This window comes from Syngnathoides biaculeatus, chromosome 11 (genome assembly GCF_019802595.1).
Source record: "Syngnathoides biaculeatus isolate LvHL_M chromosome 11, ASM1980259v1, whole genome shotgun sequence".
In the NCBI taxonomy this organism is placed as follows: Eukaryota; Metazoa; Chordata; class Actinopteri; order Syngnathiformes; family Syngnathidae; genus Syngnathoides; species Syngnathoides biaculeatus.
In genome coordinates this window covers 14,926,338-14,946,287 of record NC_084650.1, presented here as the reverse complement: position 1 = coordinate 14,946,287, position 19,950 = coordinate 14,926,338, and the positions used below count along the sequence as shown (strand labels likewise).

The 19,950-nt window shown below is 43.6% G+C and overlaps 1 protein-coding gene and 1 long non-coding RNA gene across 9 annotated transcripts in view; one reads left to right on the top strand and one right to left on the bottom strand.

Annotated features, from left to right (window-relative positions):
- fstl5 (follistatin-like 5) overlaps positions 1-19,950 on the bottom strand; it is a 122,551-nt gene that overhangs the window by 2,740 nt on the left and 99,861 nt on the right. For all 7 annotated transcript variants that reach the window (XM_061834572.1, XM_061834567.1, XM_061834569.1 and 4 more), the window contains 5 exons: positions 15,396-15,422; positions 15,110-15,228; positions 9,530-9,679; positions 6,828-6,935; positions 4,131-4,255 (listed from right to left, as the gene is read on the bottom strand). In XM_061834572.1, the coding sequence (XP_061690556.1) occupies positions 4,131-4,255; positions 6,828-6,935; positions 9,530-9,679; positions 15,110-15,228; positions 15,396-15,422 (529 nt within the window). The remainder of the gene's footprint in view (positions 1-4,130; positions 4,256-6,827; positions 6,936-9,529; positions 9,680-15,109; positions 15,229-15,395; positions 15,423-19,950) is intronic.
- LOC133508472 (uncharacterized) overlaps positions 1-19,950 on the top strand; it is a 91,147-nt gene that overhangs the window by 45,686 nt on the left and 25,511 nt on the right. For both annotated transcript variants that reach the window (XR_009797059.1, XR_009797058.1), the window contains one exon: positions 6,779-6,937. This is a non-coding gene — a long non-coding RNA (uncharacterized LOC133508472). The remainder of the gene's footprint in view (positions 1-6,778; positions 6,938-19,950) is intronic.

The window sequence follows — 19,950 nt, the reverse complement described above, 5'->3', positions numbered from 1 at the left end:
TTGGTTGGGTTTCTTTTGTACTTCGCGCAACAGAGATTGTTATGGGTGTAACCATCAGAGATAACTTGGTTCCGAATGGATCTTTCAAGAATACACGTTATGAATTTGGAGTAGTATATAATAATGTATTCATTGTTTGTTTGGCACAGTTTTTGCGCCGGATGCCCTTCCTGACGCAACCCCTCTTGGGGAGTAGAGACCCCAGTGAGATACGAACTCACGACCCCTGGTTTACCAAACCAATGCTGTAACCACTGAGCTATGTGTCCTCACAATAATATATTCATTCTCTGATGGAAAAATGTCTAACATTTGGTACATGTAAGCTTTCCAACTTGATAGGCATAAAAAGTCTGAAATTCAACTTTTTCTAAGCCTTCAGCCACCTTACTAACATTCATCCAAGTTTGTCTTTATCAAAGCGAGAATCCAATTTAGCTTGAATAGCCATCATGCGATTGCCAAGGAGACCAAAGATCAGTACATACCTCCATCATTTGAAAGACTCTGAATCCCAAAATCCTTACATACCTTGAGGATTAGGGAAATAATGTCAAACAATTTTCCGGATGCAATCAAAGCAAAGCCATCGAATAACAATTAAAAATAAGAAAAATGTATAGCTTGACTTTTGAGAGCGAGACTGTAGACTGTAAAAAATCCATGGTCTGAATTTTAATGGTACAGTTTCTATTGTGGCCCCTGACACTCTCCGTATTGAGGAACGATCTGCCCTCAATTGTCACAAGAATACGTTGCCGTGTATCATTTAAAAACACACCTTTAAAAATTCCGAAGAATCTTCTAATGAAAGATTACAATTTGACGGCATGCTTCTGACGGACCGTCTGGCGGAGGTTGACGGATGTCTCGATCTTTTCTCGATTTGTCATCTTTCTTTGTTGTTTGAACATTCAACAGCCAGCCGGGGCACACAATGGAGAGCCACATTATCGCCACTGCAGTCGAGGCAATCATCGATCCGCAGGTTGCGTCATCCCCCGGTCGCCAGAACTCTTTATTTGTATGTGTCGCGGACAGATAAGAGACAGATCTATTGGGCTGTAAACAATCTTGTACACCGACTGAAAGCCGCGCAAATCTATGATCTCAATCATGTTTTGGGTCCGTCATCTTGGGTCTTCAGTGAAAAAGAAAAAAGGGAACTAAAGCAAGGAACGTGAGACGTAAGTAGACACTGATATGGCAAAGATGGAATGTTGGTCAGGGAGGCATGGTGGTTGACTTGTTAGCACATTTGCCTCAGAGTCCTGAGGACCTGGGTTCAAATCTGGCCTCCCCTGTGTGGAATTAGCACTTTCCCAACCCATGTATGGTAGGTAAATTGAAGACAAAATTTTTGCAAAATTGTCTGTGTGCCCTGCGACTGGCTGGCGACCAGTTCAGGTTGAACTTGCTCAGAGTCAGCTGAGATAGCCTCCAGCACGCCAGCAACCCTGAGAATTAAACGGCTCAGAAAATGGATGGATGGATGGAGCTCAAATGGCCCTTAGACCCGTGGTCCTCAAACTGGTCTCACAGTGGTCCACAGGGTTAGCTATGACGCGTCGTTTAAAAAGGTGCATACTTTCAAATGGGAACCGGCGCCAAGAAAGTTAAGACCCTCAAAAGTTCTGATATGATTGTGACACATCACATCAATCTGAACATCCCTAAATATGTCCAGCATTTCTAGCGCTCTCACACTCTTTTCTCACATAGAGTTGTACTGGTGAGGCCAGGCGTCTTGGAAGCACATACCTCGGGTCAAACGTTTGCTCCTTATTGTTAAAACGCTCTTTTTACAACATGAATGGTCACTACGTCTTTGGAAATGCTCAGGCACAAAGAAAATGTCAAAATTATACTCCTCATTTTGTGAGTCTCAGTGCCGATTATTATTTTATCGTTCATTAATCACTCCTGTTTTATTTGTATTTTTTGTTTTTAAATAGACACTCGAGGTGTTGGAAAAGTCACCACGTACAATGACCAAATCACTAATTTTGCAACACTGTTCCGGCTTTTTGAATATTTAGGTTTAAAAAAGAAAAATCACTCCAAACAAGTATGTGCTATACTTGTATGAGAAGTTAATATCATTTTTCTAACGCATAATGTTTGCATCCCCATCTCCCAAAAAAAAAAACTCAACGCAGCCCTGCTTAGCGTTTGGCTTTGACAAGATAATGTTTCAGTTCCTTAAAAATTACGACTCCTGAGCCAAGTCCTGGGTGGAGAAAGTCATAAATTTACTGAATTGTTGTCACAATCTGGCGGCGGCACTTTTTCCAGAAATGAGCAACTTGGAAAGATTTTTCTTGGTTGTTTAATTTCACATTTGATGTGTGGGCAGGCACTCCAGAGACCCAGCTATTAGTAGAAATAAATTCAATGTTTGAAGATAAGTGCTAAAAATGTGAAAAAACTGAATAATTTAGTACTTAGTTGTTGAGATCTACCGTTATAGCCGTCAAGATGAGCCTGCAACTCCCAAAAAAATGCATCTTCCCTGTTATGTGCTTTGCGTTATTTGGGCTACAGTGCCTTTGTTGTGAGGCGGCGGCAAATTAGACAGCCCCGTTAGTGGCCTCTGATGCCACGAGTAGCTACTAGCCGCTAGCAGGCAAGTCAGGCCGGCAAAGCAGCTTTGGAGGCGTCGGATACGTCGCGGCCGCTCATGATTCATGCGCTGTCTGTGGGTCCATGCAACAGAGACACTCAGGGATAGTTTACGCTCCCTAGTCGAGACCACAGGTGTCAAACTCGAGGCCCGGGGGCCAGATCAAGCCCGCCACATGATTTTATGTGGCCTGCGAAGGCTGGGACTGTTATGGCTTTGTCAATTCACCGTATTTTCCGCACTATAAGGCGCACCGCATTATAAGGCGCACCTTCAATGAATGGCTTATAAGAAAAATGTTTTCACATATAAGGCGCACCGCATTACAAGGCGCATAGAATAGACGCTACAGTAGAGGCTGGGGTTACGTTATGCATCCACCAGATGGAGCTGCACTAAAGGCTCAATATTGGTCCATATATAAGGCGCACCTGATTATAAGGCGCACCGTCGGCTTTTGAGAAAATTAAAGGCTTTTATGTGCGCCTTATAGAGCGCAAAATACGGTACTTGTCGTGATACTAGTGTCCATTATCCAAGCCTGAATTCCAATAATTTTAAATGATGTGTCAAAAAATGGTGTTGAATTTGCTCACAATTACATTTCCAATCGATAAGTTTGTGTCAGGTCCTCGAGCAGTCCCAACTGATGGCCTTCAAACTCTCCTCCACACGTAAAGAAGTGAACCCTATTGATTGCATATAACTACACGATATGTATTCCCCCATTTTTTGTTTTGTTTAATTCAGCAATAAAACAAACACGTTTTTTTAGATGCTCTCGACAGATGTGACTTGACGTTTCATAACGGCCGTTGATTCATGGAAGCATAAATCATAAAACATTCAGAGAAAGCCTTTTTTTTTTTTTTTTTTGCATTTGTACCGCCGTCCCATTCATCATGATGTAATTTTGAATGCTTTGATTTGCGAACGCCCCCAGGGACAAAACTATCACCCAAGAGAATGCTTGCATCCCTCCCCCCCCAAATTTGAATGAATATTCCGCTCTGCTTGTTTCAACGCTCTGTCTCCCTCCTGCACAATGATAGGTTGCTGTTGACAGAAACCAAATGCTCACAAATAAGAACTAACAGTGAGGTTTGATTTGAAAGTCTGCTCGTGTGGATACTTCTCTGAATGACGGTTAAGTACTGCACCCAGAAATATGCTTTGTGAAATAATATACAACATTGGTATGAATACAAGAGCTATGTCATAATTTCTGGCCAAAAAAGTCAAACGTGAGGTCAGAGGAGCTAAATATTTGAGTGTCAAAGCCAAAAGCTAAGCAAAGCCGCACTGATTTTTGCTGCTCGGTGACATTATCAACGCGGTAATGTGCCGGACTCCGCACGCCAAACGCCTGGCAACGTAATTACACCGCCTACCTGCTCTCGGCTTGACAGACAGGCGGGTAAAAGCGGGCGACTTTGAGACGGGAGCGAACAAACCACCTCAGCAGCATTCTTAAGAGGAACTAAAAATACACGGGGGAAGCGCGCACCTTACGCTGTCCGCGATCAGGCTGGCCGAGGGGATGAAGAAGTCGTCTGCCCTGTCGAAGCGCCCGCCCACCGGCTGCGTGTGCACCGTGTGGTGGGACACCTTCAAGCTTGCCTCGCTGATCACCTGCGGAGACATTTCGCAGGGTTCACACCCGGAGTACGTGCGTTGTTTTTTTTTCTTTCCATTGATGGAAAAGTTTGATGGTATCCATCCATCCATTTCTGGAGCGCGTATCTTCATTAGGGTGGCAGTTGAGCTGGAGCTTATCCCAGCTAGCAGCGCTCTGGACTGGTTGCCGGTGTGACGGTCTGAGCGCTTCCCCGTGCTGAAAAGTCTCCTTGTGATGAATGCGCATGCATTACTAACAGGGGAACTCTGGGTACGGAGCAGACCCTTACTGGGAAATCTCCCGGTCTCATAGTTCCCCCTTCTTCTACATCACAGGTGTCAAACTCCAGGCCCGGGGCCCAGATCCGGGCCGGCACATGATTTTATGTGGCCCGCAAAGCCAAATCTAGAGAGTCAATTTCCATGACTCTTGTGAAAATCTGTACCAAAATTTGAAATTGTCATATATCATAAATGATAAAGTTGAGATATTACAAGCATTTTTGTGTTACCAAAGGTGAATAGTTGAAAAACACACTACCCTTGGTTTCTGATTCCAAAACTACTTCATAAATTGATTATGTACTGCAAATATGATGAGATGATTAAATATTTTTTTTCCGCAGTCATAACGGTCCTCTGAGGGGAAACCCGAACTACAATGTGGCTCATGCGAAAAATGAGTTTGACACCCCTGCTCCCCTGTGGGAGCCAACACACGTTAATAACCTCACCTTAAAACAAAAGTTGATTTTAAAAAAAAAAAAAAAAAAAAAAAGAAAGATATACTCGTATATGTACATTCGCTATGAGCGAGCATGAACACTCGGCGACAAGTTGTCGAGTGGCACATGTTGAAGCATGGATGGGGATGTTTCAGAATGGCCGGAGGTTTACAAAATATACGCGCATGCGCATTACCCACAAGGAGACTTTTCAGCACCAAATAACCATTCACACACACACACACACACACACACAATTCAGAGTCTAAAATGAACCCAATATGCTCCTTTTTAAGAAGGTGTAAAATGGTCGGATATGGGGAAAAAACGTGGGAACCTTGACGTATACCCCCACTGTAATGAACCGCTATTAATTTACAGTAAAATTACAACAGTATATGACTGTATTTGATAATAAGGCACTCATCATCAGTGATTGAAGATACCAGCCAAACCCTCCAGTCAAGTACTGTGCTCTCTTCCTCTCTTCTCTTCTCACATTTACTTGTCTTATTAAACCTGTTTCCAGGCTCGAGTGTTCTGCTTCTGTTATGCATGTAAATCATATATATATATATAAATCAATAGAAATGTAATGTATTTACTGGAGACAGCTTCTTCTGCATAAAACCGATCAAAATGAGTCGAAGTCCAACACCTACGCGGTTTGTCGACGGCAATAAACGATCTCAGGCTCGCAAAACGACTGAATCAGACAGATACTAATAATTCAAGTACCTGCCCACTTGGTGGTCGGTACCCACCCACTCCACTGAGGCGAACCTCCACGCGGCATTTACAGGTTTTAAGCGAGTGAGTCTCAGCTGCCGCCAAGCCAAACGGGCCATATAGTATACCTGCAGTATGTTGTGATTCACAATAATTCAAGGGGAAGTCCACTCATTGAAAATAAAAATGTATCTGATAGGTCGTGTCATTGGTACTGTAACTTTAAAATAAAGATTTTCATCAGATGTCATTTAAGGTTGCTTATATCTGATGGTTGTTTGGACGGGAACGACGCGGAGTCTGAGGAGCTAGCTCCGGCAGCGGGCCGCGAGCCGACGCCATTAGCCGACCTTCGGCAGTGAAGCTCGCTCGTCAGACTTTGCGTCATTCCCGTCCGAAGAACCATCCGAATATTCAACAATATTGACAGCCACAGGTTCAAATCCGTATGGACGTATTCCTCCGTCTTCCCGATCAATCGATACTTCTGTTTCTTTATCAGATGAGGATAAATCATGGAAATCAGCGCTGACAATAACTGTGTAGGAACGCAACCAAGCACATCACATGTCACATCCGCTCATGTGACTCCTAAAATGTCAGCGACCGGGAACATTCAAAATTGCCGATATAAACAACCTTAAATGATATCCGATGAAAAGCATCATTTTAAAGTTACAGTAAGCAAGAAAATTGTCAAGTTCTGGATATTATTTTGATGTTTTGTTTTGCAGGAAACCCTAAATAAACAAAGTAGCATCCCCCGTGGTTATTCAAGACAAATCAGGATTATCAAAATGTTAATATTTACCGTATCGTTGAGCATTGATTTGTGTCAATCACCATCTTTGTTCCTCGCTAATAGGAGAACTTAAATAGAAATTCATAGAAATACAAAGAAAAACCTCATAAAATACAGCTAATATTTTGTTTGGAGGATGAATACAACCAAACTGACGGTGCGTATTATACATAGGTAGAAGGGAATTACTAATATTACAGGACTATTTTAGGAGTGTGCATTATAAATGGGAAATTATGGTAATGCATGATCTAAATGCGTTTTATTTTCTCTCATCCATAGGTAAAAAGTTCAGAAGGAAATGGAAGCTGGCACTTTTCCTGTATTTTACCTGCAGCATGGGGAAGCTCTTCTGCCTGTCCCCCCAGCTGAGGATCCACACCTGGTCTTGAGACTTGTCGTAGTGCAGCTTGACGGGATACGGGTCGGTGCTGACCGTCTGTAAGAGGCACACACACGCTATCAGCTTCCCTGCGATCCCGACAGACTGCATCTTGATTGAAATGTGACGCGCTGCTGGTAGCTTTTTGCTCTGCAAAAAACGTGCAGCGTAGCTAAGGGAGACGCAGAGAGGTCTGTTTGTTATGGAGCGTTCTGCTCATCCCGCCGTTGGGAGAAAACAGGTGTTGCGGTTTCTTGTCCTCCTCGTGACTACTCCCCCACCCAGAAATATCTCACTGCGTTGATTTTCTATCTCAAGCTTGGATAAATTCACCATTTTCATTTGGAGATAGTGATTTTTGTGGGATCAGATTTCAGCCCCTCCGTTGCTAAGTCCTTTTCATCTGCCCGGGGACTTCACAATCAGTAGTTTGCTCATGTAATTTAAACGATATTAGCAACGGGATTTTTTTTTTCTTTTTAAATCACCTTTCAAGTTCGGCAAGCAAAACAAGCTAACACATTAATAGATTTAATAATCTGGTGGCATGTATTTTATTTATATTTTTATTGCGTTATTAGATAAATATTGATTTTTAACTACCGTATTTTCCACACTATAAGGCTCACCTTCAATAAATGGCCCATTTTAAGACTTTTTTCATATATAAGGCGCACCGTTGTTTTTTGAGAAAATTAGAGGCTTTTAGGTACGCCTCATAGTGCGGAAAATACAGTACTTCAGTGGACGTTTGTCCCACAGTTTCATGCGGTTACCGTATACGGGGAGTCCTCGGATTAAGACGGTCTCGACCCAAGACGTTTTGACTTTACAACGCCCGTCCCGTCCGCCATTTTGTCTGGCTAATGCTTGTCCGTGTTTGTGCGCCGGGAGCATCTTCGCTTTTATCGCCCTCCTTTTTCAACATTATCGCCCAAACAAGAAAGCTGTGCCTTTTAGCAATGCTTCTAAAGCCACAAGAAAAATTCATTACCGTGGAAACGAAGCACAAGATCATAAAAAGATCAGAGAAAGGAGAGACACCAACACCACCAAGGCTTCAGTCGGTCGACCGTGGTGACAATTATTAAAGACAAAGCCCGTATTTTAGCACACGTGAAGGGTTCCGTTCCGATGTCGGATACGATGATCACAAAACAAGGTTCTTTGATACTTGTCGAGATGGAGAGGATCGAGGACCAGGTTCCTTCGCAATAGCTTAGCGCAGCCTCCCCTTCTTCTTCTTCTTCTTCTTCTTTTCCATCCACCTCTCATCAGTAATGCCAAGTACATCCTTTTATTTCAATGCATTTGTTTTTTTATACCAAGTATTTTGATGTAAATTCTGACTTTAATGGTGAAATCCGAGTTAAGTCGCTACTGTAGGAACGGATCTCAGTCGTAGACCGAGGACTCCCTGTGTAGTGTTTTTCATAGCATCGACCGTTTCTCTAATTGAGACCCGATAGTGGTACCCATTACGTCAGAAGTCGCGGCCTACCAAAGGAATCCACGAACATCGAGCATTTTATTATTCAATAATTCCCGTTCTGGGTACTGTTACATTGCTGGTGTCATCACTTTAGTACAAAGCGAAACTACAGTAAAAGCAGGAGCGTGTGTGTGCGTGCGCGTGCGCTAGTCGAGGCAGCGGGAGGATCAGGTGCTTTAATTAACAGCTGCTAATATAACGCGGTAGAGCTCAACCTCCAGGCGGCCTGGAAAAAAATGAGCCGCTGACAGTTTTCGGGGGAGCTCGGCTGGCTTAGCGGTGACTGGGCGGCTGTCGTCCCCCCCCCCCCCCTTCCCCAGTGAGGCCGCCGAGGCGTAAACAGCCATCTGTGGGGGGATGCGAGACACGCCTAGAAACGCTACCGATACGCGACTGCTGCACTCACAGCCACTTAGCACATCATGAGCATGTTGGATGCTACTTTTTCAGGGGCAGACTTGCCGATAAAAATCATAAATTCCCAGGAAAAAGACTGAAATAACGATTGTGATGGCATCATGTGTAACTGGGATGAGTCGCAATGAGGTTGTTTGGGGAGAGGGGAGGGACTAAAACTAATAATATTGTGTATGTAACGTAGCTTCATCTATAATTATATGAATAAATTATGGCATAAAACTCAATCTGATGAACAATTTTTATGTTCGAAAAATGAAAAACAAAAATACAATATGGTCCAGAAAATTAATGTAATATAGTAAAACATTTTGAAAATATGTACTACCAAATAAAAAAAATAATTTTTATAAAATTTCAAAATGAAAAAAGATTTTCAGTGTACTATTCTAAAAAGGTTTAACTAGAAAAATATAAAAAATAATTTTGCCTTCTTAAGAATGACCTAAAAATGTAATAGCCTCATACATAACAGTACAATGAATATAGAATCCAACAAAAAAAAAATCAAATAAATAAACTACACAAAAAAAATAAATATAACAAAAGATATTGAAAACAATATAAAAAAAAAAAATTCCAGTGCACCTATAACTGAAGTAAGTATTAAAACTATACGTTCTGTTGCGGGCGAAAAACCTGTTTAGTTAGCATTTTTGCTAAATGATACATTTACTTATTGAGTTTGACTGGATACCAACTGTTTAGTCTTAACTGCGTGTTAATATGTAAATCGAGTTACCTGGACAGCCTTCTGCGACTGGACGTCCACGATGAGCACACGGTCCAAAGTGGGCTGCGCGGCGTATATAAATTTGTCCCTGACGTTGACTGCCGCTGACCACACACACTTCTGCACCTCGTCGTCTTCCGAGGCGGGACACACTTCCTCCTGGAGAAAGAGAGAAAGGGGACACACATACACATGCAAGACAGTTGGCAGTTGCCTTATCGACAGTATTCCTGTTTGTGCCTCCTGACGAATGGGCTTTTTTTTTTTTTTTTTCCCTTTCTTTCCACCACATAATCCACACAACAAAGCCTGCACGTTCCCTGGATGTTCAGCCTCCAGGCCCTGGCAGCTTTGCGCCTGGCTGGCCGGCGTTGCTATCCTCTGCCCAGCCGTCTGTTCCCGGCTCTGTGGAGCGATTTAGAGCGGCTGCCGGCCAGGAGAGATGAAATAAAAAGACTCCGGGGTGTTGGAATTAATGCCTCATGCGTGTATTTATAACCGCAGAGGCAGTGCGGTGACAGGTACCTTTACCTGGCCAGCTTGTCTCTGTTAAGAAGGGCCATACAACGCTCTTGTCCTCCGTCGTAGCGCAGTAAATCTACACTGGTACCAAATGTCATGACTTGTAACCTATAGCAGGAGATGGCAGCTAGTGCAGGAAGCTAACGTACGTGTAAACCGTGCGTGACACCAGCCGTAGAAATTACAAAGTAAAAGCTTTTGTTCACCAAAATCTGTTCATTACCGTGATAAGGTACGAGTCTACATTTGTGAGATCTTGTCAACATCTCAAACAGATGGTCTCAACAGTGCGACAGGAGTTACATAAGATCAAAATCAATCTTTTGTGGAGCAAAAGTTAATACCAACACGTGGCAGCGAGTGAGAGAAGATAACGTTGGAGTCTATGTTGTCTCCTAGTGAAATATCACAGATGGACTCAAACGCACTGACATCAGGAGTCACGGATCTGAATTAAAGTCATTTGTTCACAAGAAGTTGGCCACTAGCACTTCTGGTCAAGAACTGTCGCAAACCAACAACAGGAGTGGTAACTACAGAGAAACTAACATAGCAGTCTACGTTTTCATTTAGAGCTGCAACATCACAGAAGGATGGACCAAAACGTACGACAAGAGTCGCAGAAGATCCAAATGAATTTGTTCACAAAATGTCGCCATGAATGGCTTCGTCCGAGAGACTGAGTAACCGAACGGAAATGGGAGCTAGCTAAAAACTAGCGTCGCAGTCCACGTGTTCACTTGTTGCTCTAACAGCACAAATAGATGGAATTAAATGCATGATAGTAGTCACAGGGGGGCCAAATCACTCTGTTCACAAAAATGTTGGTCAGTCCTGGTTTTGGCTGAGAGTCCAAGCTAGCCAACAGGAGTTTGAGCTAGCTAGAAGTTAAGATCCGCATCTTTGGTTGGTGCTGCAACATTACAGAGGGTCTCCCTTCAGCTCCTCTCCTGAAGAGAAGACGAGCACCAATTGGACGAAGGTAATGTCAACAATCTTGCCAACAAAGCAGGGTGAACTTTAACCCCCCTCATACTGCGCTTTGGCTCACAAGGCAGAGGTTGTTTGGTGATGTCGTTGTTTCTCCATTAACCCAGCAGCCGGAACGGTTACACCAGAAAAAAAGATTCCTATCTATGCAGTGGAAGAAGATGGGTACAAAAAGGCGATAAAAACATTGCTTCCCGGATATGAGTGGCCAAGTAGGAAGTATTTCGCAGAGGAAGCGCTGCCAGGACTTTACAATGCCAGGGAGAGAGTTACAGCAAGTGTGTTGACTGTAAAACACTTTTCTATGACTACCAACCTGTGCACAACTTGACAACTGGAAGTTGAAAGTCAGTGCTTGCATACAAGCTACAGGATGCGCCGGCTGATTATACCGCTGACACAATGGAACTTTCCGACCTGTCAATCACTCGTACGATTATAGCCAATCGGATAGCCCCATTGTCTTGACACGCCCCTCTCGCCATTTTGTCCTACAAGCAATGCTGGTTGTCAGTAGCGTGCGCTTGGAAAAGTTAATGTTACGGAGAAAACGGTCCTAGGATGCGCTTGGGGAACGTGCAATTCTGATTCCTGATTCTGAAATGAATTCCGCTTGATTCATTTTCCAAAGCCTAAAACACAGCTGACGAAGTGTCTATGATGTATTGAGGCTCGCGGAAGAATTATTATCATTGCTTTATACATAGCAGGAGAACAACTTGCTGACCTGCTGAATGAAGATTGTAATGTTTTATGCTAAAGAGTCAGGTTTGGGATACGTCTATTTGCCTATTTGTATCCCATCGGACTTTTAAGACAGAGCACTGGGTTCGATCACGAGCCAAGTCAAACTTTTTCATCTGGTGACTACGGTACTGACTGAGTTCATCACCATTGCTTGAATGTAGAAAATCGAATCTAACTCACTTATAAAGACTACAATGATATTACTCATGATCTTTCCTAGTAAAAAGTACTCACCCTGCTTTCCATGGGCAGTACGATTCCACTATTTTATCCTGTTGGATTTCAATACGACGTTTGTGAGGCGTCAAACTTTTTTGCACCGATCGCCAACGTTTCGCTGTAACTCTGACATTGCGTCCAAAATCTTAATTCCGTGTACAGATCCTTGCGTGAAATAGTCGAGACCTCTCTGTCGACCTCTCTTGGCCGAGTCTGACGCATTTGGCAAAAAACATTCCGCAATATTATCTGCAGTACGCGGTAGAGAATCGACTTCAAACCTGTTCTGTTCAGTTGACAATGGCGACTGTAGCGAAGGGGGCGGAGCTTAAGATCATCAGTCAGAAAGGTCCACTGTAACAAATTTTCTTATGTTAGCAGAGACTTGCACAAGATTTTCACTTGTGTTGACAGTTTTGGCTAACAAATCATGACTGTTTCCAGACCAAATAATCTGATTACAGTTACTCTTTCCAGTCACCTGGCGTTGGATTTCAATAGGAAGTTTGTGAGTCGTCAAACATTTTTGGCATCGATCGCCAACCTTTCCCTCCTAAGTCTGACATTGCGTCCCGCTCCGTCCGTTTTGGAAGCTTGTGGGACGTGGCAACTGTAGCTAAGGGGGCGGAGCTCAAGATCGCCAGTCGGAAAGGTCCATTGCACAATGACTTAAAGATTTTATTCTTAGAAGTGGCTTCTCTTATTTTTACATTATTATACTTTTTTTAAATACAAAGTTCTTTTTTAGTGATGTTTATAATTGTTAAAAAAAACATCTGGTCTTCATGTAAATTGGTGTTGTCATGGTCTGTGTGATCTCGTACATTTATAAACATCAATAAATAAGTCGTGTCAAACATCTGCAATAATATACTAAAAAATCCACTCAACAGGTGTGACAGAAGATCGAAATTAGTCATATTTTTTTTCCCCCCACATGAAGCTTGTCACTAGCAAGCCAACGTAAATGGAAGCTAGCTGTAGCAGTCCATATTTACACTCCGAACAAGCCAATTCTTGTCCTAAAAACAAAAAAACGGGTGCACTCGACTGTCTGACAACGAGTACAAAAGATCCAAATGAGTCAGCGGCTCTAAAAAAGATGGAATTTCTTTAACCAGCAGCGGCAGCAGCAGCTGAGGTGCGAACGGGGGTGGCTGCTACATCTCAGCACGTCGCTGACTTCGTGTGGGCACGTGTGCCAGTGCGTTAAATGTGCCCGTTTTTGTTCCGGACGGAATTCCCTGGACAGCCTCCAGTTCAGTTTTATCTTTCTTTTGAATCCGTCAAAATCTTTCGTGGGCTATTTACTGCTCTTACTTCTCATTTCGTTGTTTGTGTTACTAGATTCAAACACACAAGTCGTGATTATGTAAAAAAAAAGAAAATATTGCCCTTCTACCAACGTACCATATGCTCGGTTGCTAAAGTTGGAAAAAAAAAAAAAAGAGGAAAGAAAAAGATTAATCCAATTATCCACACAAGCATCTCACCAGGAGGGAAAACTTGAAAAGAGTGTGTGCGACGTGAAGACTTCCTGGAGGGATAGAAGCCCGTAGATAAAAAAAAAAATAATAATAATAATAAAAAAAGACTCACTAGCAGTTGAATTGAAGCTTGAATTTGCCGAAAATGGCTTCTTAATATGAAAATGGCCGACCTATTCAATTTCAGATATGGCTCCCTGACAGTTTTTCCATCTCCTTGTATGATAAACATGTCCAGCCAATTTCTGTTCTTTTTTTTTTTTTTTTTTTTTTTCCCTCACTTTCAAGGGACCGCTCCAGAGGTTTAAGGGTTCGAGTTTGAGACCCAGGCTGTGCTTGCAATACATCTCACCGTAAGATGGCAGTTTCTATTAACAGCATAAAATTTTTGGGGCATGTCTATCATGATCAGACCCACACAAAAGCCTCGAGAACCGACGCTGGAAGTGACACAGCAAATTTGCCATTTTTGTTTGAAACTGGAATTTGGTAACGCCTCGAAATAGCAACGATCTGTTCACTCAATGCTCATTCCACATTTGATGGCCTTCTCATTATGATACATAAGTTCACATCATCAATCCATGCTTCCAAGTTTTTTTTCCCCACCAAAATGGCTGTGTTAAATTTCAGGTATTTCTCATCGAGACTTTTCCATATGTACCATCATGATAGCCATAAGATCCCAAATTTAGTGTCGATCGGTAAAACTGGACTGCGCCAGTTTTTTTCCCTCTCTGGTTCGTCAAGTACGAGGGCTTGGAATTGGCCCAAAATGGTAGTTTTGGACTAAAGTTGATGACTTGTACAATGGACCTTTCCGACTGATGATCTTAAGCTCCGCCGCCTTAGCTACAGTCGCCATGTCCCACAAGCTTCCAAAATGGCGACTGAACAGAACAGGTTTGAAGTTGATTCCCTACCGTGTATTCCAGATCATATTGCGGTGTGTTTTTTGCCAAATGCGTCAGACTTGGCCGAGAGAGTTCTACAGAGAGGTCTCAGCTATTTCACGCCAGGATACGTACGCGGAATTAAGATTTTGGATGGAGCAGGACGCAATGTCGGGGAGAAGATGTTAGATCTTAATCCATCGTAGACACTTCGTCAACTGTGTTTTAGGCTTTGGAAAATGAATCAAGCGGGCCCCTTGTGACCGAGCAGGATATCCCAAGCACATCTGAGGACCATTTTCTTCATAACATTAACTTTTCCAAGCGCACGCTATTGACAAAAGCATTGCTTGTGGGATAATATAGCGAGAGGGATGTTTCAAGATAGGGGTTAAGATTACGCAGCTATCTGATGAGCTATTATTGATTGACAGGTCGGAAAGGTCCATTCCAAGTGTGTTTTCGTTTCCTATGTACTGTTATGATAGACACATCCACCCAATTTGGTATTGGTTGATAGAACTAGTGTCGAAGGCGGAGTTTTGTCTGGAATAGGAGTCTTTGGATTTCACCCAAAATGGGTGGACTCTCAGTTCAAATTCAGACATGGTTTCTTGACACAGTTTTGTACGTCACGCTCAATCTGGCGAACTCGTGTCTGGAGCTGATTTATCGACTTTTCCTGACACTCCAGAGCGCACAATTGAATGGGTTTTGGGGGTACTTCTCACCTTCAGAGCCAGCAGTTTCTCGCTGGGCTTGATGTGCCTCTGAATCTCGCATGCCACCGGCTGGATGACTTTAATGCCGTCCTGGTAGAACACGTAGAACATGTTTCCGATACCAAGCCCTGCAACAACAGAGAACATCGCTCGGCCGGTGAAATAGGGCCTGCACTATACACCTTAAAGTAAATAAGGCGCCGTCAAATCATTTAATCCCTCTTGTCACAGTTGGCTAACCCTATTACAGGAATTCAATTAAGCCACTTTAATGAATGCAGCCACGGCGCCGTACCTTCATCCCGCCACAGAATGTTGGCCACTGCCAGGGAGAAAAAGAGAAGGAGAACATTGAACGTTCAACGCCACAATCGATAACATCACATATGCGAGACTTTTATAGGAATGGTCGTCCCCTTTCGCTATCCAGTGCAACAGATAATTGAGTCCTCTGCTCGGAAATAAGGATGGTTTATTTTTTTTTTCCCCCCAGACAGCCAACTGTGTTTACGTTGACTGAAATCAACAATGCAATTGAGCGTGAGCTTGAAATGCTAGCAAAGCAGCAGACCAGCTAGGCCGCCTTGTTTTGTATTTGTCCGAACAACGTTGCTTATTTGATGTCGCGGATGAACAGCAAAACCGTGCTTTCTCTCATTTTGTGTTAAAGGTCCACTGTCATGAAATGCATGATTTTTAGTATGTTAGTAATGAAAAAAAAAAAACGGCAGCCGGTATGGACTCATCCGTTTTTCAACACAAAACATGATTTTGATAAATATGGCTTTTTGTCACTCCCGCCATGAAAATCCTCTCGAGAGATTTGTTTTGGACAAGAAGCAGGAAGTGACGTACAAGGCAGTGGCGCACGCAAGCGGTCTTGTCTGTTCATAGTAGTTTTACCTGCTGGAAGTTAGCTCGTTGTTCTTTTGTGTTAGCCAAAATGCCGGCTCGTTGTATTGCTGGATATTGCTCGAACACTCGGGAGGATGGATTTGCTCTTCATACTTTTCCAAAAGACCCAGTTTGTCGTGAAAAATGGTTTGCACGGCGGTGCAAAAGACGAGAGCTAAGTGGGTTCCAAATGACAGGTAGTTGTGTATACAGCTACTACAACAAAACAATAGTTAGGGGGGAGGGGGGGGGCGTAATCCGTAAATCTGGGGTGCTAAATGTGTCGACGTGCGCATCGGAAGGCTTCCGCAGCCCTTGTTGACAAGGCCTAGCTACCCTTGTGGATTGCCACCGGCCTTGTCGACAAGGCCAGGCCGCAGTGGCTCATCGCCGGCATGGAGTTGGATTGGACGGGGAGGCGGTTTGGCCGCGGCGTCGTTGTCGCTCGCATGCGCCAAACCACTACTTGTTGTGAAGTGAGTTTAATTTACTGCCTCACTGGAGCACCTACAGCTCAAATTCTCTGGTTGGAAGTCAAAGAAATGTCAAAAAATGACTACCGTAATTTCCAGCCTGTAAGACGCAGCTTTTTTCTCACGCTTTCAACCCTGCGGCTTATGCAGTGATGCGGCTAATTTTTTTCTAACGTCTGCAAGGGGGCACACGAGCGGAAAAGGTAAGAGTGAAACTGGTGGAATATATGTGCAGAGGAAGTTACTTTTACCAGTATGTTATTTTTTTTAACTGGACGTGTTAGCGCTGTGCTAGTGTGTTGTTGCCGTGTTACTGCCGAGTCTCAATGATGTTTACCCTTATGTTTTTTTTTTAACCAGCCTTGTTAGTGCCACGATAGCGTTAGCGCCACGCTAGCGTGTTGCTGCTGTATTATTACTGCGTCGCAGATTTAATGTTTTTTTTTTCAACTGGCCCTGATAGTTCTGTGCTATTGTGTTGCTACTATGTAACTGCCGTGGCTGTTTTTTTTTTTTTTTTTTTTTTACCGGTATGTTTTGTTTTTATTTTTTTTACCATTCCTCTTCGTGCTACCGTGTTGTTGCTATGTTAAGGTATTAAAACTTTGAAAACAATTTCTTTGTAACTATCTAATGTTTCAATTTGCGGCTTTTACACAGGTGCGGCTTATGTATGTACCAAATGTCCTGGGTGAGGCTTATAATCACATGCGCTCTGTAGGCGGGAAATTACGGTAGATTCTTTCCTGTGGATAAATGTGATTATGAATGAAAACAATGGTGACAGCGTCACTGTGTCGAGGTGGAGAAGGCGACGGAACTCCGAACTTGTTCCCCATGCAAATTCAATACTAAGTCCTTAACGTCGACCTTCGCAGGCTACTGTCTCCCGTCCCTCTGTCAAACCGCTCCCGTCTTCCATCTTCCGACACGCTGTCCAATTTGTGGGCCAATTGTCACAGATGCTAATCTGTCCTCCTGCACTCATTCTCCCGCAGAACGGCGCCGGGAAAGAGACAAAGCGGCGGGGTCGGGCGTAATCTTTGCAAAAAAAAAAAAAAAAGGGCTTTGTCGAGTGTACCCCCCCCCAACCCACTCGCGCACTCTTGCGTACCTTTTGCAGCTCATTAAAAAGCGTCACAAAAGGAGCGCTGTGTCGTCAGCAAAACAGATGGAGGGAAAATAGAACAATGGCCTTCATGTGAGCGCTTGCCAGGGATGGAAACAAAATAGAAGAAGCGTGGAGTTGTGCAAGCGCCATATTGATGCTATTCATCACCCGGGGTCAGAAAGACTGCGGCTGTTTGGGCGCGTTCGAGGGGCCCATGCATCAACTTCAACGTTCATATAGCAAAAACAAGCCGGACAACGGCGGCCGGCCGTCGCTGCGCTCTCGCCGCTCGCCAGAGCTCGGGGACGTCATGCTCAGGAGGCCCGGGCGGCGAGGTTAGGAGGTGATGGCCGACACGGGCCGAGACCGCTCATGCTACGCTGGCGTTAATTAGCTCTGTGAGAGTGTAGAGCAAGTGGAACCAAGCTTTGGTGCTCAGGGGCCACGTTTGATTTATAAATGGACAGATGGGCTACATCAGAGGTCCAAACTGCGGACCGGGACAAGGATGCCGGCCACTTGGTACTGGGCTGCACAGATAGAGTTGAAGATATAGAATATATAATTTTTTTTGTGAAGCGGGACAGGGGAACCCCCCACGACGTCGGTGACACTCCGTCCGCCCTCCTCTCTAGCTTAGCTGTTCGAGGTAGACTTGCCGCAAACTGAACTAGTAAAAAAAAAGGAACTTCAGGGGCAGAATCCGCATCTCTTGCACTGTTTATAATAAAAAGGGAATATACTAAAATATGAACAACAGCATAAAACAAAACGCTGGCAACGGTTTCATGGCTGTGGCTGTGAACGTAAAACAGGGCTGTGAAATTTCCGCGCATTCTGTTGTGAAAAGTATGATTTTCAGAAAACCTCTATGTTTACATTAAAAATCATTAAGGGGGTTGGGGTAGGGGTCTACTTGGCTTCAATAGCCTTGCGCGGCGACCAGGCCTCCTACACCGCGGCGGCTCAATACAGCCGGACACGCAGAGTTTTACGGCAGCTGAACGTAGAACACGTTTTGATTGCAATTCGGCAAAGCCGATAAGAAGAACTTTAACGCCGGCTTAAGACAGCGTTACCCGGCAACGAGTACGTGAATTTTACCGACGAAGGACATTGCCATACTTCTTGTTTTTGCAACATTCGCGCCAACTTCAGTCTTTCCTGTCTCGGTATTCGCTTTGAAACACGTGTTGTTGATAAGAAGGAAAAAAAGAACACTGCCAGCAGTCAAGCTTTGCTATGAGAATATGACAAGAAGGGGTATTGTGCAACGGGAAGACAGTGAGAAAGAAATTGTGGAAAGAAATCGACGAGGAAAATGGCATAAAAAAACCCACGGAATTGGAATTGGCGTGAACATAAATACAGCAACGAGTACCTGCTTGAACATATTCGTAAAATCAAGGAACCGGGCAAGGCTTACTTACACCAAGATATCAAGTACGGATCAGGCGGGAGGACGCGTTTGGTGGACCACAGACAAGGAAAAAAAACATTCTCAACTAGTGACATTGAAATTGTTGAATTACAAATTGGCAGGTATTTATGAAATAATTTTGTTTAGATTCTGATTAATGTTCAAGACGTTAGATCGGATTTTGTCTTCCTCATTTCACAGCCCTGGTAAAAGATGAAAATGGGACAGATGAACGAACTCGAGGGCAAGTGGCAATGTGTCACTTTGTGTGTCAAGAACATAATGTGGACATTTTTCTTTTATCTTCACAAATTCTTCAGATAAGGCCATTTTCTATCCAAGAATGATGCAAACGTCATGCAGTTAAGTCTTGCCATGACCATTGTAGCATACAGCTTTCTGCTATTCTCATGTTTAGTATTGAAAAGGTGGCAGGTAGTAAAAAATGCTGTCGCGTGGCAGGGATGATTTTCAGCGGAGTTTTTTTCAGCTGAAAATGTCATTTTTGTGAAACGTGTAAATCCGTTGAGAAAATTTGGGGGCCGGGGGAGGGGTGAAGTTAGGGTATGGCTTGACGCGGGGCGAGGCTGTGATCAAGAGCGGCAGCCAGTAACTATTGGCGACGCTCCTCGTGAAATTAGTCGTAGCTGTGATAGTGGAAAACGGCATTGCCATCTGTTTGCATTAAATTTGGTGTTTATAATAACGACAAAATTCCGATTTCCAGCAGCATTTTGGCGGTATTTCATCGGTATTTTCACTTTGATGTTAACATTTCAAAGAGAAGCATTCTGTTTACTACGACATAGATATAGACATACGTAGGCATATGTTATCGAGCGGTCTGCACGTTTGCCAGTATGGCGAAAGTCTTGGAGCGAAAAGATGAAGATCGTGCCAGGGAAATTGATAAAAACCACGGGGTCAAAAACTGTTTCAGATGGGCGTGGCT